This window comes from Salvelinus alpinus, chromosome 29 (assembly GCF_045679555.1).
Source record: "Salvelinus alpinus chromosome 29, SLU_Salpinus.1, whole genome shotgun sequence".
Taxonomy (NCBI): Eukaryota; Metazoa; Chordata; class Actinopteri; order Salmoniformes; family Salmonidae; genus Salvelinus; species Salvelinus alpinus.
Window position 1 is genome coordinate 30,317,095 of NC_092114.1, and position 27,686 is coordinate 30,344,780.

The 27,686-nt window shown below is 46.1% G+C and overlaps 1 protein-coding gene across 1 annotated transcript in view; it reads left to right on the plus strand.

Annotated features, from left to right (window-relative positions):
* LOC139558415 (forkhead box protein O3-like) overlaps positions 1-26,882 on the plus strand; it is an 81,900-nt gene extending 55,018 nt beyond the window's left edge. The window contains exon 2 of the mRNA XM_071373527.1: positions 22,949-26,882. Within this exon, the coding sequence (XP_071229628.1) occupies positions 22,949-24,799 (1,851 nt within the window). The 3' untranslated portion in view covers positions 24,800-26,882. The remainder of the gene's footprint in view (positions 1-22,948) is intronic.
* Positions 26,883-27,686: the final 804 nt, after the last annotated feature.

The window sequence follows — 27,686 nt, forward strand, 5'->3', positions numbered from 1 at the left end:
GAGATGGAACCCAACTCCTCTCCTCAGGACCGTAACCCTCCCAATCCACTAAGTACTGGTGACCACGTCCCCGAGAACGCATGTCCATGATCTTCCGTACCTTGTAAATAGGAGCGCCCTCGACAAGGACGGGGGGGGGGGAGGGAAGACGAACGGGGGCGCGAAGAAAAGGCTTGACACAGGAGACATGGAAGACAGGGTGGACGCGACGAAGATGTTGCGGAAGAAGCAGTCGCACAGCGACAGGATTGACGACCTGAGAGACACGGAACGGACCAATGAACCGCGGAGTCAACTTGCGAGAAGCTGTCGTAAGGGGAAGGTTACGAGTGGAAAGCCACACTCTCTGACCGCGACAATACCTAGGACTCTTAATCCTACGTTTATTGGCGGCTCTCACAGTCTGCGCCCTGTAACGGCAAAGTGCAGACCTGACCCTCCTCCAGGTGCGCTCACAACGTTGGACAAAAGCCTGAGCGGAGGGAACGCTGGACTCGGCGAGCTGGGACGAAAACAGAGGAGGCTGGTAGCCAAGACTACTCTGAAACGGGGACAGCCCGGTAGCAGACGAAGGAAGCGAGTTGTGAGCGTACTCAGCCCAGGGGAGCTGTTCTGCCCAAGACGCAGGGTTTCGAAACGAAAGGCTGCGTAATATGCGACCAATCGACTGATTGGCCCTTTCTGCTTGACCGTTAGACTGGGGATGAAACCCGGAAGAGAGACTGACGGAAGCACCAATCAAACGACAGAACTCCCTCCAAAACTGTGACGTGAATTGCGGACCTCTGTCTGAAACGGCGTCTAACGGGAGGCCATGAATTCTGAACACATTCTCAATGATGATTTGTGCCGTCTCCTTAGCGGAAGGAAGCTTAGCGAGGGGAATGAAATGTGCCGCCTTAGAGAACCTATCGATAACCGTAAGAATCACAGTCTTCCCCGCAGACGAAGGCAGACCGGTAATAAAGTCTAAGGCGATGTGAGACCATGGTCGAGAAGGAATGGGAAGCGGTCTGAGACGACCGGCAGGAGGAGAGTTACCTGACTTAGTCTGCGCGCAGTCCGAACAAGCAGCCACGAAACGACGCGTGTCCCGCTCCTGAGTAGGCCACCAAAACCGCTGGCGAATAGAAGCAAGCGTACCCCGAACGCCGGGGTGGCCAGCTAACTTGGCAGAGTGAGCCCACTGAAGAACAGCCAGACGAGTAGAGACAGGAACGAACAGAAGGTTACTAGGACAAGCGCGCGGCGACGCAGTGTGAGTGAGTGCTTGCTTTACCTGTCTCTCAATTCCCCAGACAGTCAACCCGACAACACGCCCTTCAGGGAGAATCCCCTCGGGGTCGGTAGAAGCCACAGAAGAACTAAAGAGACGGGATAAGGCATCAGGCTTGGTGTTCTTATTTCCCGGACGATAGGAAATCACGAACTCGAAACGAGCGAAAAACAACGCCCAACGAGCTTGACGTGCATTAAGTCGTTTGGCCGAACGGATGTACTCAAGGTTCTTATGGTCAGTCCAAACGACAAAAGGGACGGTCGCCCCCTCCAACCACTGTCGCCATTCGCCTATGGCTAAGCGGATGGCGAGCAGTTCGCGGTTACCCACATCATAGTTGCGTTCCGATGGCGACAGGCGATGAGAAAAGTAAGCGCAAGGATGGACCTTATCGTCAGACTGGAAGCGCTGAGACAGAATGGCTCCCACGCCCACCTCTGAAGCGTCAACCTCGACAATGAATTGTTTAGTGACGTCAGGAGTAACAAGGATAGGGGCGGATGTAAAACGCTTCTTGAGGAGATCAAAAGCTCCCTGGGCGGAACCGGACCACTTAAAGCAAGTCTTGACAGAAGTCAGAGCTGTGAGAGGGGCAGCCACTTGACCGAAATTACGAATGAAACGCCGATAGAAATTAGCGAAACCGAGAAAGCGCTGCAACTCGACACGTGACTTAGGGACGGGCCAATCGCTGACAGCCTGGACCTTAGCGGGATCCATCTGAATGCCTTCAGCGGAAATAACAGAACCGAGAAAAGTGACAGAGGAGACATGAAAGGCGCACTTCTCAGCCTTCACGTAGAGACAATTCTCAAAAAGGCGCTGGAGTACACGTCGAACGTGCTGAACATGAATCTCGAGTGACGGTGAAAAAATCAGGATATCGTCAAGGTAAACGAAAACAAAAATGTTCAGCATGTCTCTCAGTACATCATTAACTAATGCCTGAAAGACAGCTGGAGCATTAGCGAGACCGAACGGCAGAACCCGGTATTCAAAATGCCCTAACGGAGTGTTAAACGCCGTTTTCCACTCGTCCCCCTCTCTGATGCGTACGAGATGGTAAGCGTTACGAAGGTCCAACTTAGTAAAGCACCTGGCTCCCTGCAAAATCTCGAAGGCTGACGACATAAGGGGAAGCGGATAACGATTCTTAACCGTTATGTCATTCAGCCCTCGATAATCCACGCAGGGGCGCAGAGTACCGTCCTTCTTCTTAACAAAGAAAAATCCTGCTCCGGCGGGAGAGGAAGAAGGCACCACGGTACCGGCGTCGAGAGAAACAGACAGATAATCCTCGAGAGCCTTACGTTCGGGAGCCGACAGAGAGTATAGTCTACCCCGAGGGGGAGTGGTCCCCGGAAGGAGATCAATACAACAATCATACGACCGGTGAGGAGGAAGGGAGCTGGCTCTGGACCGACTGAAGACCGTGCGCAGATCATGATATTCCTCCGGCACTCCTGTCAAATCACCAGGTTCCTCCTGAGTAGAGGGGACAGAAGACACAGGAGGGATAGCAGACATTAAACACTTCACATGACAAGAAACGTTCCAAGATAGGATAGAATTACTAGACCAATTAATAGAAGGATTATGACATACTAGCCAGGGATGACCCAAAACAACAGGTGTAAAAGGTGAACGAAAAATCAAAAAGGAAATGGTCTCACTGTGGTTACCAGATACTGTGAGGGTTAAAGGTAGTGTCTCACATCTGATACTGGGGAGAAGACTACCATCTAAGGCGAACATGGGCGTGGGCTTCCCTAACTGTCTGAGAGGAATGTCATGTTTCCGAGCCCATGCTTCGTCCATAAAACAACCCTCAGCCCCTGAGTCTATCAAGGCACTGCAGGAAGCAGCCGAACCGGTCCAGCGTAGATGGACCGACAAGGTAGTACAGGATCTTGATGGAGAGACCTGAGTAGTAGCGCTCACCAGTAGCCCTCCGCTCACTGATGAGCTCTGGCCCTTTACGGGACATGACATGACAAAATGTCCAGCAGAACCGCAATAGAGGCAAAGGCGGTTGGTGATTCTCCGTTCCCTCTCCTTAGTCGAGATGCGAATACCTCCCAGCTGCATGGGCTCAGTCTCTGAGCCGGTGGGAGGAGATGGTTGAGATGCGGAGAGGGGAAACACCGTTAACGCGAGCTCTCTTTCACGAGCTCGGTGACGAAGATCTACCCGTCGTTCTATGCGGATGGCGAGTGCAATCAAAGAGTCCACGCTGGAAGGAACCTCCCGGGAGAGAATCTCATCCTTAACCTCAGCGTGGAGTCCCTCCAGAAAACGAGCGAGCAACGCCGGCTCGTTCCAGTCACTGGATGCAGCCAGAGTGCGAAACTCTATAGAGTAATCCGTTATGGATCGATCACCTTGACATAGGGAAGCCAGGGCCCTGGAAGCCTCCTTCCCAAAAACTGAACGATCAAAAACCCGTATCATCTCCTCTTTAAAGTTCTGATAAACGTTAGAACACTCAGCCCTAGCCTCCCAGATAGCTGTGCCCCACTCCCGAGCCCGACCAGTAAGGAGTGATATGACGTAAGCGATCCGAGCTCTCTCTCTTGAGTATGTGTTGGGCTGGAGAGAGAACACAATATCACACTGGGTGAGAAAGGAGCGACACTCAGTGGGCTGCCCAGAGTAACATGGTGGGTTATTAACCCTAGGTTCCGGAGACTCGGAAGACCAGGAAGTAGCTGGTGGCACGAGACGAAGACTCTGAAACTGTCCTGACAGGTCGGAGACCTGAGTGGCCAGGGTCTCAACGGCATGACGAGCAGCAGACAATTCCTGCTCGTGTCTGCCGAGCATTGCTCCCTGGAACTTGACGGCAGTGTTGAGAGAATCCGTAGTCGCTGGGTCCATCTTGGTCGGATTCTTCTGTTATGCTGGTGAATGAGGACCCAAAAGCGACGTAATAGTAACAGAGTCTTTATTCCAGTATTAAACAAATAATGATTCTCCTGGATATAATCAATAGTAAATCCAAAACAGGAAACTGAAATCCTCTCGTCAATAGAGAGGAACGACTGGAGACGCGACCACAGACTGCAGGTCGCTTCGGGAACGCACTGGCCGTAGCTGACATAGACACCTGCTCACACGCAGCATCTGAAGAAGGCAAAGAACACGACAGGGCGAAACAAGGACACAGGAACAGCAAACATCAAACAAGAATCCGACAAGGACAGGAGCGGAAAACAGAGGGAGAAATAGGGACTCTAATCAGAGGGCAAAATAGGGGACAGGTGTGAAAGAGTAAATGAGGTCGTAGGGAGAATGAGAAACAGCTGGGAGCAGGAACGGAACGATAGAGAGAGAGAAAGAGAAAGAACCTAATAAGACCAGCAGAGGGAAGCACAGGGACAAGACATGATCAAAGACAAAACATGACACCCTAAGCCTAAAATACATATTTTCCTTGTGGGGGACCAGCAATATGTCCCCACTTGTCCGAATTTTCCTTGTTTTGCTATCTTTGTGAGCACTTCTGGTACCCACAAGGATAGTTAAACAAAAACACACACACACATTGACAGGGCCGACCGTGCATAATGACGGTTAGCTGTGTGAAATTGATGAATAAATAATGGTTGGAGCACGGTGGAAAATCAACTGCTTTTCTCTAGTGTCTAGTCCTACTATAAAGCTCTGAAGAAGGCTCCTTAGAACATTCCCCTAGAACACTCAGGGTTAGTATGGACAGTCCATATTCCGTCTTAATCACCTCTATTCACATGCACAGTATGTAAAACAGAACGCTCTGAATTCTACAACGCTCTGGAATGTGTAGTGTTAAAATGTGAAAGCAACACAAAAAACGGAATACAATTCATTACCTGATGTTCCAGTGAATTCTCTAAAGAACCTCCCCATTCCATAGAGTTCTCCACTGAGGATAGTGGTAAAAGCTAGAATATAAAAACGTCCAGTCGGTGAGATGCAGAGGAAAGGGGAGCAGAGGCAACAACCTGTTCCACTCTTGGACGTTTACAGACCTGTGGCAGGGAGAGTAAATCAACATGGCTTTCTTGTGGTTTTCAGCTCAGCCTACAGTACAGTACTCTCGGATGAGCAGCTGGTTCCTCCGTGTCAAATGTTTATAGCTAGTATCAAAATCAAGCGAATGCAGGATATGTAGAATATCATGAATAAACCAAGGAGAACCAGTCAACTAGATGCTCCCAGACGTTTAAAGAAGTGCCCATAGACAGTGGTCCAAATTATGCTTGATTAAAAATGGATTCCCTGTATATCAACAGCTCTTCAAAACACAATATACTGTACAAGCTGTCTTTCTTGTACCTAATGAGCTGAGAGTGATGTACAGTGCATTCGGAAAGTATTCAGACGCCTTGACTTTTTCCACATTTTGTTACATTACAGCCTTATTCTAAAATGGATTAAATTATATTTGTTCTTCATCAATCTACACACAATAACACATAATGAAAAAGCAAAAAAAGTTTTTTTATACATTTTAGCAAATGTATTAAAGATAAAAAAACAGAAATACCTTATTTACATTAGTATTCAGAAGACCCTTTGCGATGAGACTCGAAATTGAGCTCAGGTGAATCCTGTTTCCATTGATCATCCTTGAGATGTTTCTACAACGTGATTGGAATCCACCTATGGTACATTCAATTGATATGACATGATTTGGAAGGGCACACACCTGTCTATATAAGGTCCCACATTTGACAGTGCATGTCAGAGCAAAAACCAAGCCATGAGGTCGAATGAATTGTCTGTAAAGCTCTGAGACAGGATTGTGTCAAGGTACAGATCTGGGCAAGGGTACCAAAAAATGTCTGCAGCATTGAAGGTCCCCAAGAACACAGTGGCCTCCATCATTCTTAAATGGAAGAAGGTTGGAATGACTGAGACTCTTCCTAGAGCTGGCCGCCCGGCCAAACTGAGCAATCGGGTGAGAAGGGCCTCTGTGAGCTCCAGAGTTCCTCTGTGGAGATGGGAGAAACTTCCAGAAGGAAAACTATCTCTGCAGCACTCCACCAAACAGTCATTTATGGCAGAGACAGACGGAAGCTACTCCTCAGTAAATGGCACATGACAGCCTGCTTGGAGTTTGCCAAAAAGCACCTAAAGGACTCAGACCATGAGAAACAAGATTCTCTGGTCTGATGAAACCAAGATTGAACTCTTTGGCCTGAATGCCAAGCATCATGTCTGGAGGAAACCTGGCACCATCCCTATGGTAAAGCATGGTGGTGGGAGCATCATGCTATGAGGATGTTTTTCAGTGGCAGGGACTGGGAGACTAGTCAGGATCAAAGAGCAAAGTAAGGAGAGATCCTTGATGAAAACCTGCTCCAGAGCGTTCAGGACCTCAGACTGGGGCAAAGGTTCACCTTCCAAAAGTAAAACGACCCTAAGCACACAGTCGAGACAAAGCAAGAGTGGCTTCGGGACAAGTCTCTGAATGTCCTTGAGCGGCTCAGCCAGAGCCCGGACTTGAACACAATCGGACATCTCTGGAGAGACCTGAAAATAGCTGTGCAGCGACGCTCCCCATCCTACCCGACAGAGCTTGAGAAGATCTGCAGAGAAGAATTGGAGAAACTCCCCAAATACAGGTGTGCCAAGCTTGTAGCGTCATACCCAAGAAGACTCGAGGCTGTAATCGCTGCCAAAGGTGCTTCAACGAAGTACTGAGTAAAGGGTCTGAATACTTATGTAAATGTGATATCTTATTTTTATTTTTAATAAATTTGCAAACATTTCTAAAAACCTGTTTATGCTTCGTCATTATGGGGTATTGTGTGTAGATGGATGAGGAAAATAAATGATTTAATCCATTATAGAATAAGGCTGTAACGTAACAAAATGTGGAAAAGTTAAGGGGTCTGAATACTTTCCGAATGCACTGTACGTCCCAATCAAATCTTGTTATTGGAAGGTACTGTCCGTGTGCCAAAGGGACTATCTGTCTGATTGGGATCAGTTTGTCTGAGGTGAAAGCCTCCTAGATCCGGCATTAAGGAGACTCTTCATCAAGGCTTTTTAAGACCTTATTGTGGCATCAGGATCAATGTCCAATAAATAGGATTGAGCTGATTGGCCAGATATCACTGGTGTCTCACAGCATTGCATTCTCTTCACAAACAACTGTAGTCTGGTCAGTGACCATACAGTAAAAGTTGGCAAGACAGCACAAACAGATCTGGGACCAGGCTAGAACAACTGTTATATGTTTCTTTAGTTGATTCCCCACCAGGATCAGGACTGATAACATAGAGATATGGTACATCTGTTAAGAGATGGCCGTATACTGATTCGAAACTGGCAGTTGTGTACTGCTGAACGCTAGCAGTGAAAAACATGTTTTCCTCAGAGAATATCAACAGGGACTTTGTGACGTGGACAGGTCAAGCTGTCCATATGTCCAGCCAGGCCGGTCAAGCAACCTGCGCTTGTTTTTTTTCCTTCCCACCATTTTTGTCACATATCATCGTCATAGTCACCGTTTCCACTCAAAATCGTCATGATCCTACTGATCGACCAATCCGTGTCCTGTCGCTGCGGTGTCGGGGTGAGCCCCAGCTAAGGAGTAGCCGAGATTTAAGCAGGATTAGCCTGGGATTGTCCTGGATTACCCAGGCTGGAGAGGGATTAGGTATGTAGTGTGTGTATTGAGAGAGAGTGTGTGTGTAGAGCGATAGAAAGAAAGAGGGAGGGAAAGAGCAAGAGAGAGAGAGACAGCCGGCCGAGCGTGGTGAGTCTGGGTCAAACTCAGTTTCTATTTATACTCCAGACTACACATGAGCTGCAGCAGTGCTAGCCTGGAAACACACACACCAACCAGCTCTCACAGTCTCACGTCAGAATTACACGTTCATCCATGTTTCTCAAATGTAACATTTCGAAGTTGTTGCAAATTAAACATGTTGAAGTGTTTAAGTTTAGGCATTAACTCCACGTTTTTAAGGTTAGGCTGAAGTTTAGGCATTAACTCATAAATCTTAAGGTTAAGCATTAACTCCAAATGGTTAAAGTAAGGCGTAAAACAAAAATCTCAAAAACAGCTTTCTATTGCTGGATTCAAAAATGTGACCTTTGGCACAAGAAGCAGATGCTTACGCACATCCGCCATCCTTGTCCACAACGTCCTAGCAAATCCGAAACCTACTTGAAGGTAACAGCGCTCACGGTTGCCCCCTAGTGGACAGTTTCCACGTCATTTTCAGATGTCCTCAGACATGGATGTACGTCGAATACTGACTTGTATCACGGTCGACCTGGCGGAACACACAGCAGCAGTGCTAGCCTGTTACACAACTCACCCTGCAGGAGTAGAACTGTAGAGACCTGAAGACGAGGTCACTCACCGTGCTATCAGTCACACTCAATCTCTCCCAGTGTGTGTGTACGTGTGTACGTGTGCTTGTGTCACACTCAATCTCGCCCAGCCTCAGGCAAGGCCTCTCAGCTTCATGATAGAATATCTTTGTGACAAGTTAATATAGAGACTACTGTTAATACAGTATGGCAGTGAGATATGACATGGTGGTTGAACGCCCCTAAACTTGCTCATTTGTATCCTGGTTGTGCAGAACAGTGTTAACCACAATGGACAACTCCAATGTTTTTTATGGATGTGAAAATCAAACCTCCTTTTAAGTAAAATATAATTTATATTTTATTCTTATAGGTTCCCTATAGGTCCCAGTAGCCTCTTGCGAACTTACATAAATGATTCACGTAGTGGTCATCAGTCTGGTAATACAAGGCTAAGGTCCCGTACTCCTAGTAGGGTAGTAACAGTGATAGTGGTGGTAGTATGTTTTACCACACTTGACTTGCTAATCAGTGGGGCTGACTGTTCCACATAGGTAGCGATAGTTCGCTAGGTAGTGAAGAGTGGTGACTGCTGCTGATTCAGGCTCCCTGGTGGATAGGAACACAAATCTGTCAGACTCAGATAAAAGTCTATTTGGAGTAGCTGCCTTCTCTGCCTGCAGCATCATCAAACAGCATCTGACTGCCATGCACACGCACACACACACATTACACGTACACGCACACATACACACTTCATCTCTCTCTGTCTCTCTCTACTCCCTCTCTCGTTTGGTTTACTCTGTTGCCATCGTTACGCCCAGCTGGAGCCCACCGTCATGTGAGGAACCTGTCAGGGCGTCTCTCTCAGATCACCTGATGTGGGTCGATCTCACGTTGGCCTAGCTCACTATGCCATCATTCAATTTGCCTTTGATTAAGTCTGTTAGTATACTCGCTGCATGTGGTGTATACCACCGCTGCATCTCTACTGCTGTGTCGTGGGTCGGTGTGTGAGTGGAAGTGCATCTGGCTATTGCATCAACTTGTGCTCATAACTGCTCATGTAATTTGTCAGCTTTGCATTTTCTGCTGAGGACCCCTCGTAGGGCGGAAAGGACATAAATACATCTCTTATCCGATTTCCACTCCGCTGTAAAAAGACTGGAGTCAAAGCAGCATGTTGTCAGTGGTGGATTGGTGGATGGGGTACATTTGCCAGTTAGAAGTCACTGTGGGGGGGGCTCTGGGAGATAGGAAATTGTAGGTAGGACCCAGGATTGATTTGCAACCCACTTAGCTGCTGCATTTTCCTGGAGATGTTTTGTGAGGATCGACAGGACACTATATCTTTTGTTCAGGTGTTTTGCTTTCAACACAATACCAACCAACAAAGAGACGTAGCTAATCTATTTACTCGGGAGGGAGTCCAATTTCCACTGGTAGGGCCCATAGTTTAGGGTTAGGAGGGGAACATATACACTGACAGACACTATATTGATTCCACAGGGAGGTGGGTGGTTAGGAGACTCTTGAATATAGATTTGTATCTCCCATTTCATTTGTTTCTGGGTATTTGGTTGCTTTTCCATGTGAATGGGGGGAGTGGAAATTGTGTCACCAGAGGTGACTAGAAAATAGATAGGTGGATGGATAGATGGGTGGAGAGAAGGAGAGAATGAGAGATGGCGTGATTAGGAGATGCGGAGTGCCACAGAGAGAAAGATGAATGGTAGAGGAGAGCAGCAAAATTGGACAGGAGGCAGAGGAGAGAATGATGGAGAGAATGAGAGAATGAAGATAGAGAACGGGATGAGATGAGGAGACCTGTGAGCTACATGTGATGGGGGAATAAAACCAGGTGGGGAAATATACTATAGACGCGACAATAGTAACCTTAGTAACCTTAATATTGTAACATTAGCTCACTTGTATGGCCAGTTCATGCACCACAATAGATCATACTTTCTTACACAAAACATAACTAGCTAGTTACGTTAAGTTTAAAACCACCAAACTCATGTTAATTTGCATTGCACAGACCAAGCTAAATACGGTAAAATGAGGTAGCCAGATTTCAAACAGTTAGTTACGCTACATTTCCTCGAAGAACAACCAAGACCACACAAACCATAGCCAAGAAAACACATTGTTTTGTTAAAAGACAGAAAGATAGTTAAGAACCGCATATAGTCGAACCCCAAAAACACATGTAAACAGAACCTCAGTTGTGCACGCTAGCATCAACTTACCAGACTGACAGCATCACTGTTTCAAATACATAGGCCTTCTCCAGCTAGCTTGTCATTCTTCTAATCCAAATTTGTGCTGAATGATCATCACAGTGTTAAGTTACTTTTCAGTGTGTTCACAGAAAATCTAAAGTCACCACGCACAAGTAAAAAGTAGTCAGGGGGCTGCACACGGTGCACCAGGGGAAAACATCAAAATCACTGCATGTGTGACATGCTGTGTTGCAGCCTGGTCTGATAGACTAGACGTAGCATAGTACATGTAAATCCAGGACAATGAAATTAGTATGATATGTTATGTTTGGTATGGTTTCACAAGACATAGGGTTACATATGGCAAAAACGAGGGTGGTTGGTCGGGGTGGAAGGATGGGTGTATAACACAAAGGTCTAGCAACCCAAAGGTTGAGTGTTCCAACCTCTTCATGGACAACTTTAGCATTTAAGCTAATTACCAACTTTGCTACTACTTACTAGTTTCTAGCTACTTTGCAACTACTTAGCATGTTAGCTAAACCTTCCCCTAACCCCAACCTTAATCCTTTAACATAACTCCTAACATTAACCTTAACCCTAACCTAGCTAACATTAATGTTAGCCACAACAATTTGGAATTCGTAACATATCATATGTATTGCAAAATCGTAACATGTCATACGAATTGTAATTCATAACATATCATGCGAAATGGATGATGGACATTCACAAATGAATACATACCATACAAAATGTAACATACCAAACTAAATGGAGTGTCTCGGATTTATGTAGATAACAATAAGAAATGCTATGAGATCAGGTTGCAGCCAGCCAGCAGTGTGCAGTCAAAAGAAAAGGAAATGATAACTTGGTTAACTTTATTAAATGAATCTGTTTTCAACAAATTAACTGTTTTTAGACTACTATATTTTAACCAAGCAAGATAAATAAACGTGTAATCACTACTGAGTGAATTAACAAAATAATTTTGGACTGAACGCATCCACACATTTAAAAGGTCTGTCGAAGTCAAAGTTCCCGGGCAAATTGAGCAATCAGGGGAGAAGGGCCTTGGTCAGGGAGGTGACCAAGAATCCGATGGTTACTCTGACAGAGCTCCAGAGTTCCTCTGTGGAGATGGGAGGACCTTCCAGAAGGACAACCATCTCTGCAGCACTCCACCAATCAGGCCTTTATGGTACAGTGGCCAGATGGAGGCCACATGAAAGCACACGAAAGCCTGCTTGGAGTTTGCCAAAAGGCACCTAAAGACTCTCAGACCATGAGAAACAAGATTTAACTCTGTGACCTGAATGCAAACGTCACGTCTGGAAGAAACCTGGCACCCTCCCTATGGTGAAGCATGGTGATGGCAGCATCATGCTGTGGGGATGTTTTTCAGCGGCAGGGTCAGGATCAAGGGAAAAATCAACGGAGCAAAGTACAGAGAGATCCTTGATGACTGGGGTGAAGTTTCACCCTCCAACAGGATAACAACCCTAAGCACACAGCCAAGACAATGCAGTAGTGGCTTTCGGGACAAGTCTCTGAATGTCCTTGAGTGGCCGAGCCAGTGCCCGGACTTGAACCCGATCGAACATCTCTGGAGAGATGAAAATAGCTGTGCAGCTCCCCATCCAACCTGACAGAGCTTGAGAGGATGTGCAGAGAAGAATGGGAGAAACTCCCAAAATACAGATGTGCCAAGCTTGTAGCCTCATACCCAAGAAGACTTGAGGCTGTAATCGCTGCCAAAGGTGCTTCAACAGAGTACTGAGTATAGGATCTGAATACTTATGTGAATGTGATATTTCCATTTTTTTTTTTTTATACATTTGCAAACATTCCTAAAAACCTGTTTTTGCTTTATCATTATGGGTTATTGTGCATAGATTGATGAGGGGGAAAAATGATTTAATCCATTTTAGAATAAGGCTGTAACGTAACAAAATGTGGAAAAAGTCAAGGGGTCTGAATACTTTCCGAATGCACTGTATGTTGGTATTGTACATCAAACTATGTTTGCTCAGGTTGCTTAGGATTCAAACATTCTCAAATAGCCTAATTCATACTCTTCAATATATACTGTATGTAATTTATCTGTATGTATTTTTAGATATAGGTCTATTGTAAATGTGTACAACTACAAACATAACTCTAACCTTTTCACATGTACCAACAAACGGGTGTGATCATTCTACAGTGGTCTCTGCAGCCTATGCTCAAACCGGTGTGATTAGATCGCTTATTTAGAATGTCAGTTTCGATTGACACAACAGTCAGTGTTTGAGCTGGCCACACTGTTTTTTCACTGTCACGCCCTGGCCTTAGTATTCTTTGTTTTCTTTATTATTTTAGTTAGGTCAGGGTGTGTTACGGGAAGTGCTTGGGGAATGTTTGTGTTTTGGGTGGTTATATGGTAAAGGGGGTGTTGGATTTAGTGTATGCACTTAGTCAAACACAGTCCTTATGAAGTTATGTCCTGAATGTGACCAATTTGTTTTTGGATGCAATGTTCAGAAATTTACAGAAGAAGCGACATTATTACACAATCCTCCAAACCGGAAAATGTAGGCTACATTTGTCCTAGCTCGAACTGAGGAAAGATTGACGTAACACAAGCAGTCATATTTAGGTAACTCTCGGCTGACAGAAACCACAATATGAATTAGGTAATAGCAATTACTATTTATAATTCATCACATCACGAGTGAGCTCACCATTGATAAAACACTTTTTAGTAATCCGACGATGTTTGTGTATGCTGCCATGTTTGTTTTTTTGCTTCAACCAAAGATAATAAGAGGAGACAAGATGAATTTGGTCTGTTTGCAGTATGCACGTTGAAGGGGGTGTGTCGTCTACGATCATTCAATGCCCTTCATTCACTTCCGTAATTTTACTCGAAAGATGAGAGAACCATTCCTTCACCTCGGTATAACATCTTTGGTCTGACAGATGTATCTATGACACCCAGAATGCATTGTATACATGTCAACATGTCAACAAACATGGCGCCAGACATAGCTGGCAAATAGCTTAGCATTAGCTCATTATAATCAGTACAACCTTCAAAAAATGTATTTTACACACATCATAGGTGTCCATTACAATCTATGCAACAATCGTAATGCATTAGTTGTCACCAGTACTTGAAAACATGAATAAAACTGTACATGCCAGCCAGAAAATGTGCCAGTTCGTGCAGGACTGTGCTTGATCTGCAGAAACAATAGGGAAGTGCTTGGGTTCTCCTAGAGAAGTTTGTCCGGCTCAGTAAAGTCTCAAACATAAATTGTCCGCAATACTGAAATGGGCTACTTTTATGTGAATCAATGAGGAGGTGGACCACACCTCAATTCAAACTGTTGTTAAGAAAATAAAACATGTTAGAAAATAATTTGAATTTGACAAGTTGAAACATAGCCTATAGATAATTAGCATGCAGCGCGTGTTAACTGTCCTGTTGCGTAATAATCACATTTTGGAACAGTGAGTGCATACTGACAACAACTCATGCTGAGACGACCGTTAGAGATATTTCGAAAAGGTTAAGCTGCATATTATTTTGACAGAGGTAATGAACTGTCCATTGATCAGCAAAGCAATTGATAAAACAAGACCATGTTTGAAACACAAGTGGTTCTGAGCTTATGTTAATATTACACAGGTAAGCTAACAGTTACAGAAATCAGGATTGCAGACAGGCTCTATCTATCTGAGCTACTGTACTGTTGTTATGCAGGGCTCCTACTGACCAAAAAAGGATGTTAATATGATAATTTTTTTCAATACATATTTTGCTAAAAAAGAGGTTTAAAGAAATACAGGCATTCACCACATTACTAGAAGACAAAACAGCTCAATCAAGCCTGATGGTTTTGTAAGTATTAAAGACAAGCTTGCATTCATTTAATTTTAAAAAAGCATGAAAAGGTGGTGTAATGGGATAACGTCTTACCGTACTGTGTAAAGAATACAATACTTGACCTTGTATGCGGTACAAATCACATGATTGTGGAAGCACCTCCTCAAAGAGTATGAATTAGACTGTTTGAGAAGTTTGAATCCTAAGCAACCTGCCTACACATACAGTTGAAGTCGGGAGTTTACATACACTTAGGTTGGAGTCATTAAAACTCGTTTTTCAACCACTCCACAAATGTCTTGTTAACAAACTATAGTTTTGGCAAGTCGGTTAGGACATCGACTTTGTGCATGACACAATTCATTTTTACAACAATTGTTTACAGACAGATTATTGCACTTATAATTCATTGTATCACAATTCCTGTGGGTCAGAAGTTTACATGCAATAAGTTGACGGTGTCTTTAAACAGCTTGGAAAATTCCAGAAAATGTCATGACTTTAGAAGCTTCTGATAGGCTAATTGACATCATTTGAGTCAATTGGAGGTATACCTGTGGATGTATTTCAAGGCCTACCTTCAAACTCAGTGCCTCCTTGCTTGACATCATGGGAAAATCAAAAGAAATCAGCCAAGACCTCAGAAAAAAAATTGTAGATCTCCACAAGCCTGGATCATCCTTGAGAGCAATTTCCAAATGCCTGAAGGTACCATGTTCATCTGTATAAACAATAGTTCACAAGTATAAACACCATGGGACCACGCAGCCGTCATACCGCTCAGGAAGGAGATGCGTTCTGTCTCCTAGAGATGAATGTACTTTGGTGCAAAAAGTGCAAATTATTCCCAGAACAACAGCAAAGGACCTGGTGAAGATGCTGGAGGAAACAGGTACAAAAGTATCTATATCCACAGTAAAATTAGTCCTATATCACATAACCTGAAAGGCCGCTCAGCAAGGAAGAAGCCACTTCTCCAAAACTGCCATAAAAAATCCAGACTACGGTTTGCAACTGCACATGAGGACAAAGATCGCACTTTTTGGAGAAATGTCCTCTGGTCTGATGAAACAAAAGTAGAACTGTTTGGCCATAATGATCATCGTTATGTTTGGAGGAAAAAGGGGGAGACTTGCAAGCCGAAGAACAGCATCCCAACCGTGAGGCACAGGGGTGGCAGCATCATGTTGTGGGGTTCTTTGCTGCAGGAGGGACTGGTGCACTTCACAAAATAGATGGTATGATGAGGTAGGAAAATTATGTGGATATATTGAAGCAACATCTCAAGACATCAGTCAGGAAGTTAAAGTTTGGTCGCAAATGGGTCTTCCAAATGAACAGTGACCCCAAGCATACTTCCAAAGTTGTAGCAAAATGGCTTAAGGACAACAAAGTCAAGGTATTGGAGTGGCCATCACAAAGCCCTGACCTCAATCCCACAGAAAATGTATGGCAGAACTGAAAAAGCGTGTGCGAGCAAGGAGGCCTACAAACCTGACTCAGTTACACCAGGTCTGTCAGGGGGAATGGGCCAATATTCACCCAACTTATTGTGGGAAGCTTGTGGAATGCTACCCGAAACATTTGACCCAAGTTCAACAATTTAAAGGCAATGCTACCAAATACTAATTGAGTGTATGCAAACTTCTGACCCACTGGGAATGTGATGAAAGAGATAAAAGCTGAAATAAATCATTCTCTCTACTATTGTTCTGACATTTCACATTCTTAAAATAAAGTGGTGATCCTAACTGACCTAAGACAGGGAATTGTTACGAGGATTAAATGTCAGGAATTGTGAAAAACTGAGTTTAAATGTATTTGTCTAAGGTGTATGTAAACTTTCGACTTCAACTGTAGTTTGAAGTGCAGTACCAGCTACTGTAGTAGGTCAAAGCTGTGTGCTGGAACACCTTTGTAGAGTATGGGTGGAGTAGACATTGTGGCACTTCAGACCAATGCCTATTCTCACTTAAAACATTGTTTTTTTGTTTTTCATAGATTGATAGAAGAGAGGAGAAAAGATACGGACAAATGTAGTAGGGGAAAGTTGAAAATTAGATGAGATCGAAAAAGGGATACGGAAGGAAAATGGAAGAGTATGGTAATGATAAAGGCTACTTTACTTGGCTATAGCTGAAGAACATGCTTGGCCACAGATACAGTAGAGTACTTAGCTTGACTAGCTCGGACGATCTCTATCCCTGCTAAGCTTCTCCTGCAGGCTGGTTTAGATCTCATCAGAGCCCATATTGTTAAAGTGACTCAGAGTAGGAGTACTGCTGATATCCAGGTTGGCGTCGACTTCAAATACTGCTATAGAGCTGTAGATTAGCTACATAGCAGACACTCAGACGAAACCCAGGGCTTAAGACATACAGGGCCTGTTCCAATATGCACACTATTATGCCACTTGAGTTATGAAGTGAGTAGTAAGTAGTGTGTTAGTATGCATATTAGAACACAGCCATAGGGAAGCATCATGTTTTACTTCACATACTGTATCTCTTCCTAGTAGACCTAGCCCCCTAAATAAGGTTAACCAGAGGCAGCCATAATATCCACACAGCTACAGCTATTATCACAGCCCATGCTACTGGTTATTGACTCCTCTCTCTCTCTCTCTCTCTCTCTCTCTCTCTCTCTCTCTCTCTCTCTCTCTCTCTCTCTCTCTCTCTCTCTCTCTCTCTCTCTCTCTCTCTCTCTCTCTCTCTCTCTCAATTCAATTCAATGGGCTTTATTGGCATGGGAAACATGTGTTAACATTGCCAAAGCAAGTGAGGTAGATAATATACAAAAGTGAAATAAACAAGAAAAATTAACAGTAAACATTACACATACAGAAGTTTCAAAACAATAAAGACATGACAAATGTCATATTATATATATACAGTGTTGTAACAATGTACAAATGGTTAAAGCACACAAGTTAAAATAAATAAACATAAATATGGGTTGTATTTACAATGGTGTTTGTTCTTCACTGGTTGCCCTTTTCTTGTGGCAACAGGTCACAAATCTTGCTGCTGTGATGGCACACTGTGGAATTTCACCCAGTAGATATGGGAGTTTATCAAAATTGGATTTGTTTTCGAATTCTTTGTGGATCTGTGTAATCTGAGGGAAATATGTCTCTCTAATATGGTCATACATTGGGCAGGAGGTTAGGAAGTGCAGCTCAGTTTCCACCTCATTTTGTGGGCAGTGAGCACATAGCCTGTCTTCTCTTGAGAGCCATGTCTGCCTACGGCGGCCTTTCTCAATAGCAAGGCTATGCTCACTGAGTCTGTACATAGTCAAAGCTTTCCTTAAGTTTGGGTCAGTCACAGTGGTCAGGTATTCTGCCACTGTATACTCTCTGTTTAGGGCCAAATAGCATTCTAGTTTGCTCTGTTTTTTTGTTAATTCTTTCCAATGTGTCAAGTAATTATCTTTTTGTTTTCTCATGATTTGGTTGGGTCTAATTGTGCTGTTGTCCTGGGGCTCTGTGGGGTGTGTTTGTGTTTGTGAACAGAGCCCTAGGACCAGCTTGCTTAGGGGACTCTTCTCCAGGTTCATCTCTCTGTAGGTGATGGCTTTGTTATGGAAGGTTTGGGAATCGCTTCCTTTTAGGTGGTTGTAGAATTTAACGGCTCTTTTCTGGATTTTGATAATTAGTGGGTATCGGCCTAATTCTGCTCTGCATGCATTATTTGGTGTTCTACGTTGTACACGGAGGATATTTTTGCAGAATTCTGCATGCAGAGTCTCAATTTGGTGTTTGTCCCATTTTGTGAAATCTTGGTTGGTGAGCGGACCCCAGACCTCACAACCATAAAGGGCAATGGGCTCTATGACTGATTCAAGTATTTTTAGCCAGATCCTAATTGGTATGTTGAAATTTATGTTCCTTTTGATGGCATAGAATGCCCTTCTTGCCTTGTCTCTCAGATCGTTCACAGCTCTGTGGAAGCTACCTGTGGTGCTGATGTTTAGGCCGAGGTATGTATAGTTTTTTGTGTGCTCTAGGGCAACGGTGTCTAGATGGAATTTGTGGTCCTGGCGACTGGACCTTTTTTGGAACACCATTATTTTGGTCTTACTGAGATTTACTGTCAGGGCCCAGGTCTGACAGAATCTGTGCAGAAGATCTAGGTGCTGCTGTAGGCCCTCCTTGGTTGGTGACAGAAGCACCAGATCATCAGCAAACAGTAGACATTTGACTTCGGATTCTAGTAGGGTGAGACCGGGTGCTGCAGACTGTTCTAGTGCCCGCGCCAATTCGTTGATATATATGTTGAAGAGGGTGGGGCTTAAGCTGCATCCCTGTCTCACCCCACGACCCTGTGTGAAGAAATGTGTGTGTTTTTTGCCAATTTTAACCGCACACTTGTTGTTTGTGTACATGGATTTTATGATGTCGTATGTTTTACCCCCAACACCACTTTCCATCAATTTGTATAGCAGACCCTCATGCCAAATTGAGTCAAAGGCTTTTTTGAAATCAACAAAGCATGAGAAGACTTTGCCTTTGTTTTGGTTTGTTTGGTTGTCAATTAGGGTGTGTAGGGTGAATACATGGTCTGTTGTACGGTAATTTGGTAAAAAGCCAATTTGACATTTGCTCAGTAGATTGTTTTCATTGAGGAAATGTACGAGTCTGCTGTTAATGATAATGCAGAGTATTTTCCCAAGGTTACTGTTGACGCATATTCCACGGTAGTTATTGGGGTCAAATTTGTCTCCACTTTTGTGGATTGGGGTGATCAGTCCTTGGTTCCAAATATTGGGGAAGATGCCAGAGCTAAGGACGATGTTAAAGAGTTTTAATATAGCCAATTGGAATTTGTTGTCTGTATATTTGATCATTTCATTAAGGATACCATCAACACCACAGGCCTTTTTGGGTTGGAGGGTTTTTATTTTGTCCTGTAACTCATTCAAGGTAATTGGAGAATCCAGTGGGTTCTGGTAGTCTTTAATGGTTGATTCTAGGATTTGTATTTGATCATGTATATGTTTTTGCTCTTTATTCTTTGTTATAGAGCCAAAAAGATTGGAGAAGTGGTTTACCCATACATCTCCATTTTGGATAGATAATTCTTCGTGTTGTTGTTTGTTTAGTGTTTTCCAATTTTCCCAGAATTGGTTAGAGTCTATGGATTCTTCAATTACATTGAGCTGATTTCTGACGTGCTGTTCCTTCTTTTTCCGTAGTGTATTTCTGTATTGTTTTAGTGATTCACCATAGTGAAGGCGTAGACTCAGGTTTTCCGGGTCTCTATGTTTTTGGTTGGACAGGTTTCTCAATTTATTTCTTAGATTTTTGCATTCTTTATCAAACCATTTGTCATTGTTGTTCAGTTTCTTCGGTTTTCTATTTGAGATTTTTAGATTTGATAGGGAAGCTGAGAGGTCAAATATACTGTTAAGATTTTCTACTGCCAAGTTTACACCTTCACTATTGCAGTGGAACGTTTTACCCAGGAAGTTGTCTAAAAGGGATTGAATTTGCTGTTGCCTAATTGTTTTTTGGTAGGTTTCCAAACTGCATTCCTTCCATCTATAGCATTTCTTAATGTTACTCAGTTCCTTTGGCTTTGATGCCTCATGATTGAGTATTGCTCTGTTCAAGTAGACTGTGATTTTGCTGTGGTCTGATAGGGGTGTCAGTGGGCTGACTGTGAACGCTCTGAGAGACTCTGGGTTGAGGTCAGTGATAAAGTAGTCTACAGTGCTACTGCCAAGAGATGAGCTATAGGTGTACCTACCATAGGAGTCCCCTCGAAGCCTACCATTGACTATGTACATACCCAGCGTGCGACAGAGCTGCAGGAGTTGTGACCCGTTTTTGTTGGTTATGTTGTCATAGTTGTGCCTAGGTGGGCATATGGGGGAGGGAATGCTGTCACCTCCAGGTAGGTGTTTGTCCCCCTGTGTGCTGAGGGTGTCAGGTTCCTGTCCAGTTCTGGCATTTAGGTCGCCACAGACTAATACATGTCCCTGGGCCTGGAAATGATTGATTTCCCCCTCCAGGATGGAGAAGCTGTCTTCATTAAAGTATGGGGATTCTAGTGGGGGGATATAGGTAGCACACAGGAGGACATTTTTCTCTGTTAAGATCATTTCCTTTTGAATTTCTAGCCAAATGTAAAATGTTCCTGTTTTGATTAATTTAATGGAGTGAGTTAGGTCTGCTCTATACCAAATTAGCATTCCCCCTGAGTCCCTTCCCTGTTTCACACCTGGTAGTTTGGTGGATGGGACTACCAGCTCTCTGTAACCTAGAGGGCAACCAGTGGGTCCGTCTCCTCTATACCATGTTTCTTGCAGGATGACAATGTCTGCATTACCGATTTCTTTGGTGAAGTCCGGGTTCCTGCTCTTTAGGCCAAAGGCAGATGACCTCAGACCTTGGATATTCCAGGATGATATAGTGAAGGCTTTTTGTTCCATAAAGTGTCCAATGTTGTTGGTCGGGGTTTGGCCTCAGGCCAGTAAGTGTGAGCAGAGCCTGCTGAGCATCTGGTACATGCCGTTGGCTTGGGCGAGTGTAAGAGTGGGGGTTGGGCCTGTTTGCCCGCTCACTACCTGGGCGTATGTGTGACTTCCATGTTGATGCCCTCTTTGCGGGGGTGGGGTGCATGGGGTGGGCAGGAGTGGCATGGGTCTGATCTGAGGGGGCCTAAATTGGGTGTGGGCATGGTTGATGTGGGGGGGGTGTGTGGGTCCAGGGGGGGGTCCTGGAGGTCTTGGAGGGTGTCTCGCTGGTCTGGGTGGGGTGTCTATTGATCTGTTGCTCCTGTGTGAAGTGTTGGGGCTTCGTTTGAGAGCGATGTCCTTTAGAGTCCGGGCAAAGGTGGGCACTGCTGCCTTGTAGAGGTGGACCTGGTCATAGAGGCTGTTCAAGTCCAGGGTGGAGTGGTGGGCCAGAAAAACATTTGGTTTTGAGGCACAGTCACGGGAAATGCTTGCGTTTACCCGCTGTATTGTAGCAGGGTGGAAGTCTTTTCGTGGTAGCAGGGTGGAGATAACCACTTGTGCGTTGGGGAAAGTAGAAGAAGCTTTTTCAATCACTCCCTTCAGTGCTGTGGCCACCCTTTCCTGCTGTGCTCTCAGGTCGTTTGTGCCTGTGTGTATTATTATGTGGCTAGGTGAGCCTAGTTTGTCCTCAGACAGAAGGTCTAGGGCGCGCTGGGTGTTTGGACACCAGAGTTTAGACACTCTCTCTCTCTCTCTCTCTCTCTCTCTCTCTCTCTCTCTCTCTCTCTCTCTCCCTCCCCCTCCATCTCCCCCTCTTTCTCTCTCGCTCTCCATCTCCCTCTCTCTTTATCATAATATCCAAACAGCTATAATCACTGCCCCTGGTACTATTTATAGGGTCATGGTTTATACAGAGGTTAAATAGACTTCACCTCTCTCTCTTTTGCTCTCTCTCTTGCTCTCTCTCTCTCTCTCTCTATCTCTCTCTCTCTCTCTCTCTCTCTCTCTCTCTCTCTCTCTCTCTCTCTCTCTCTCTCTCTCTCTCTCTCTCTCTCTCTCTCTCTCTCTCTCTCTCTCTCTCTCTCTCCCCCCTTTTCTGGCACTCTTCCAGATCTTCATTCTCTCGGCCAAATTACACACCCCTCTCCCCTCTCCCTCTCTCTCATTCAGCATCCTGGCTAGATCTCAGGGTTTCATATTTGGAGGCCTTGCGATCGATACAGTGTGTCTGTGATTGGGTTGCCACGCGTGATTAATTTCTGTAACCTTGGTGATAGTTTGATGTGGAGTCTCTGGCTGAAACCCTATGTATTATGTGTGAGTGTGTGCAGACAGGAGTGAGTGTGTGCAGACAGGAAAGGAAAGAAAAGGAGAGGAAGGGAAAGGCAAGGAGATGGGTGGAGAGGAGTGGAGAGGAGTCGAGAAGAGAGGAGAGTAGGGGAGAGGAGAGGAGAAGAAGGGAAAGGAGTGGAGAGGAGAAGAAGGGAGAGAAGAGGAGAAGAGGGGAGAGGTATCGATTGGCTGTAGCTCTGAGGCGCTGAGGCGCTGCTCTGAGGCGCTTCGCCCTCCTTAGTCTCTCCTCCATCTTTCTCTTTTTATCTCTCCCTCTCTCAGGTAAAATAGTTTGGTGTTGATTTCAAATGATTGTGTGTTTAAAAAAAGTGATTATTTGACCCTAAATGTTCTCTTGGGTGTTTCTGTTTATCTCTCTTTTTCCCTCTCTCCCTATCTCTCCCTCTCTCTCCCTCTCTCTCCCTCTCTCTCCCTTTCTCTCCTTCCCATCTATCTCTGCTCTAGAACTCCATCCGCCACAACCTGTCCCTCCACACTCGGTTCATCCGTGTCCAGAATGAGGGGACGGGGAAGAGTTCCTGGTGGATGCTGAACCCAGAGGGAGGGAAGATGGGGAAGGGACCCCGACGACGCGCCGCCACAATCGACTGTCCCAACGGCACCAAGTACCTGAAGAGTAAAGGACGGGCCAGGGGTAAGAGGCCTGGAGCCGGAGCTGGCAGTGGAGCTGTTGGTCGGGGCAGGCGGCAGGGTTACGGCCTGGGTCAGGGGGCTCGACCGGGGATGCATCAGGGGTCTCCGGAGCACGGTAGTCCTGCAGGGAAGGGCGGAGTAGGGGTGGGAGGAGAGGAGTATGATGCCTGGACGGATCTCCACTCCCGGACCTCCTCTTCGGCTTCGACACTTAGTGGCTGCCTTTCTCCCATCCTGGCCGAGGCTGAGCCAGATGAGCCAGAGGAGGGAGGCCTTTCCTGCTCCACCTCCCCCCGCCTCTATCCTAGCCCTACCGCAACTCGCTCCCCTGCCCTGGGCACTGGGGGGCACTGCCCTGGAACCTCCTTGGAGCTGCCCCAACTCACTGACCTGACTGGGGCTATCAGCCTGGAAGAGGGCTACCCCCACCCCCAGAACCACCCACAAACCCAGCCTCGTAATGGCTACCCCAGCCCCTACGGCACCGGCCCCAAGGGGGAAGGCTCCTACTGCGGCCCTGTCTACGGGCAGCCGTCCCTGGGCATGCTGCAGCTCCATGCCCCCATACCCATGCAGACCATTCAGGAGAACAAGCGAGCCAGCTTCCAGCGCCCCCTGAGGGCCTACTCAGAGAACAATGCCCTGCAGAGCCTGCTGACCGGAGGGCCTGGAGGTCCTCAGTACTGCAGTAAGGACATGGTCACACTGGGAGGGCAAGGAGGGGAGTCACACACGCTGCTGACCCAGGTAACCAACGGGGTTCACAGCCACAATCAGAGTCGCAGCAGCCACAATCATAGCCATAGCAACCATAATCATAATAACCATGAGCATGGACACAATTCAGGCCCACACAATGGTCACGGCTCAGTTCATGACCAGAACCCCAGCGGTCATCATCAGAATGGCCTCCGCAATCATGGTCAACCCAACCTGGACTATAACCATAGCCACAAACAACACCTCAGCCCGGCCACTGACTACAACCAGAGTCACAACCACAAACTGAACACAAGCCATGACCACACTCACCAGTCCAACCAGGGTCACCTCCACGGTCACCTCCAGGGTGGACCCAGACCTCCAGCCCTCCAGGCTCTTTCTCCCAGAGTCAACACAGACATCCTGCAGCCCTACAGCCTCAAAACCTCCACCCCAACTCCTAGCCTCTATGGCCCCCTCACCCCCCACCTCCCCACCCCCAACCCCTCGTCCCTTCCCCCCAACCCCGCCTCTGTTCTTGACATACACCAGGACCCCTGCCTCCGCCTGGCCTCCGCCCCGGCACCTCACCCCCACCCTCGCCACCAGCCCTACCCCGGTACCACCTACCACCAGGGTATAACTATGACTGACTCCTGGCATGGCTACTACCACCACACCCTCCACCCCACCCAGAACTACCAGGGACACCCCCACCACAGCACTCACCACCCCAGCCGCATGGCTCCAGACCTGGAATGTAACATAGACATTCTCCCCAGCAGCCTAGACTGTGACGTGGAGTCCATCCACCTCAATGACTTCATGGACACAGAGGGGATGGGGATGGACTTCAACTTTGATGGATCCCTGTCTCAAGGAGTGGGCATGGGCATGAGCATAGCTGCTTTCGCCGGAGCGCCGCAGGGACATCACAGCCAGAACTGGGTGCCTGGGTGAAGGGGATTGATCAGGGTAGCCTAAGGACCAATCAGGACACAGCAGAAAGGCTTTTACCCACAAGGCCGAGCTGCAGAGGTCAGAGGTTAGGGATCAGGGTCGGAGCGTACCCTTGGACTGACTGATTGACTGTGATGCTTAATGCTCCAAGACAAAATAACTGAATGTGTCTTGTCATGTTGTTTCCTGAGGATCCCTTTAACTTTACAATCTATGTTCTCTCATTCTTTCTCTCCCTCTCTGTGTTCTCTTTCTCATTCCCTCTACACTCTAGTAGTGCCACAGCACCCTCCCAGCTTGTGCTATCCCCCTGGTTCATGTCTTTCAGTTTGTCTGCTCTACTTTATCAATAATTTCTTGGCCATCCATAAGCTCTCAAGCACTTTACATCCGTCGCTTTCAAAACAGATGCAGTATAACAAAGACCAGGGGAAAGTCAGTCTCTGTTGGCTTAAGTTGAATTTATGCAAACCCCTTTATTATCCATCTCTTCTTATAAAAACGAGAGAGGCGGTATCTTACTTGAGAACAGGATCAAACAACTGCATAAATAAATGGGTTCAGCGGGTTGAGATGCGGGTGCTTTTCAGAATGTTTTGCATACTGGTTGGAAAGTAGGGAGGTCGGGTGGATGGAAGGAGGGATGGATCCAGGGTAGGAAGAGGGGGTTGGCTGCACCAGGGTCAGTGCAAATTCTCCTTCTTCCTCAATGATGGAGGGATGAAAAGAGGCAGAGATGGAGGGATGGATTGAGGTTTGGGGTCAGGAGTTTTCCTTCTCCCTGGTGGTGTCACCCACCATAGATGGATGGAGGGATGGATTGAGGTTTGGGGTCAGGAGTTCTCCTTCTCCCTGGTGGTGTCACCCACCATAGAGGGATGGAGGAAAAGAGGATAAATAGAGGATAGATTGAGGATAAGGGTGGTTGGTTGTTGTGTGCCCCAGTGTGGTCCAGGAGGACAGCCATCCATCAGACAGCCTTTGTCACCAACTAGTTAAATGCACGATCTCCTCTTTAATCTGTGGATGTGCGATGTGCGATGGTGTGCGATGGTGATGCATCACTATTGCAAATTTAATGTGTTGCTCCCCCCTCCCATTCTCCTCCATCCGGACACGCACGCACGCACGCACGCACGCACGCACGCACGCACGCACGCACGCACGCACGCACGCACGCACGCACACACACACACACACACACACACACACACACACACACACACACACACACACACACACACACACACACACACACACACACACACACACACACACACACACACACACTCCATTCACCTCCGGACAGACTGTGTCAAGGCTGAATGTGTTTTGGCCAAAGTGATGATTAAAGTCACTGTGCACTAAATAGCGGAGGAGGGAGGGATGGGGAGGAAAGAAGAAATGATAATATTCCCTCTGTGCCTCTTCCTCTCCATTTGGTGGATTTATGTAGCTTTCCCCATAATGAAATAAGGAGTGATCAGGTCCCATCCTCCCTGCCTCCCTGCCTCCCTGCCTCCTATCATCCCTGCCTCCCTGCCTCCCATCCTCCCTGCCTCCCTGCCTGCTCTGCTTCCTGAAGAGGGTTCTCATTCAACCCCAGCCTGGCTGCTTCCTCCAGCTGACCAACCACACAACACAACAGCTTACTCAGTCTAGAGTATGTCCTAAATGGCGCCCTCCTAATTTTGGACCCTATTCCCTCTACACAGCACACATTTTGAACAGAGCCTCTAACGACATCAACTCAGTCATCGGTATTCAGTAACCATTAGTTAAATCTGAAGTGGTACAATATCTCCTACTGCACTAAAACCTAAGCCTCTGGCCAAAAGTAGTGCCCTAGGTTTGCCCTAGGTTACTGTTGATGGACTTGATGTCCTCAGTCCTTTGACCTCAGTGCAGCCCCCTTTGTCCCATCCTCCATTCCATCTCTCACACTGGAGTTTAGGAGTTTAAAGCCTGACATGTTTTACACTAGTGAATTGGCACACTGATTAACACAGTCAGCAAGATAACAATTATTTGGTGCTATCTTCCCTTCACAGGCCCTTTCCTCCTCTCTCTCTCTCTCTCTCTCTCTCTCTCTCTCTCTCTCTCTCTCTCTCTCTCTCTCTCTCTCTCTCTCTCTCTCTCTCTCTCTCTCTCTCTCTCTCTCTCTCTCTCTCTCTCTCTTTCTCTCTCTCTCTCTCTCTTTCTCTCTCATGTTTGCTCTCTGTCTTTCTGTCTCTTTGTCTCTCTCTCTCGCTCCCTCCGTCTCTCTTCTTCTATCACATCCTCTCATCCAGAGGTTAGATTGAGGGGAAACAACAATAATTAACCGGCTAAAGAGATCAATTAATTATCATTTTTATTTAATCCAAGTGGTGGTGTTTTCTCATCTCATCTTCATGGCACCAGGTCATAATTCTCTCCGTTCAGAAAGCACAAGGGAGGTTTTTTGAGTTTGAGGTTATGTGCGTCCATTGAGAGGGGAAAGAAACAGTGCTTGAACAACAAGGTCCTCCTCTAGTCTGGTCCCAGATCACATTGTGTTAAATGTACAAAGAGCACAGGAGTGGTTGGCTATAAACAAACAGATCTGGGATCAATCTAGTCCTTCCCCACTCCTCTCTTCAGATTTCTATCTGTTGCATCGGTCTGGCTTTACTTTGCTGTTGTCTGTTTTTTTGTGGTCGTTCTGTTCTGTGATCGTCAGTGAGGTCCTTTGTCTTGATAGGGTGCTTTTTGTTCGCAGCATTTTTATTCTAAAGGGGAGAGAGAGAGTCCTTGAGTCTTTTCATAGCACCTGCTATGAGAGAGAGAAAGGTTGAGAGGCAGAGAAGGAGAGATATTTTTAGGGTAGAGGCTAGAAGGGAGGTAGAGGGACAAGGAGAGAACGAGG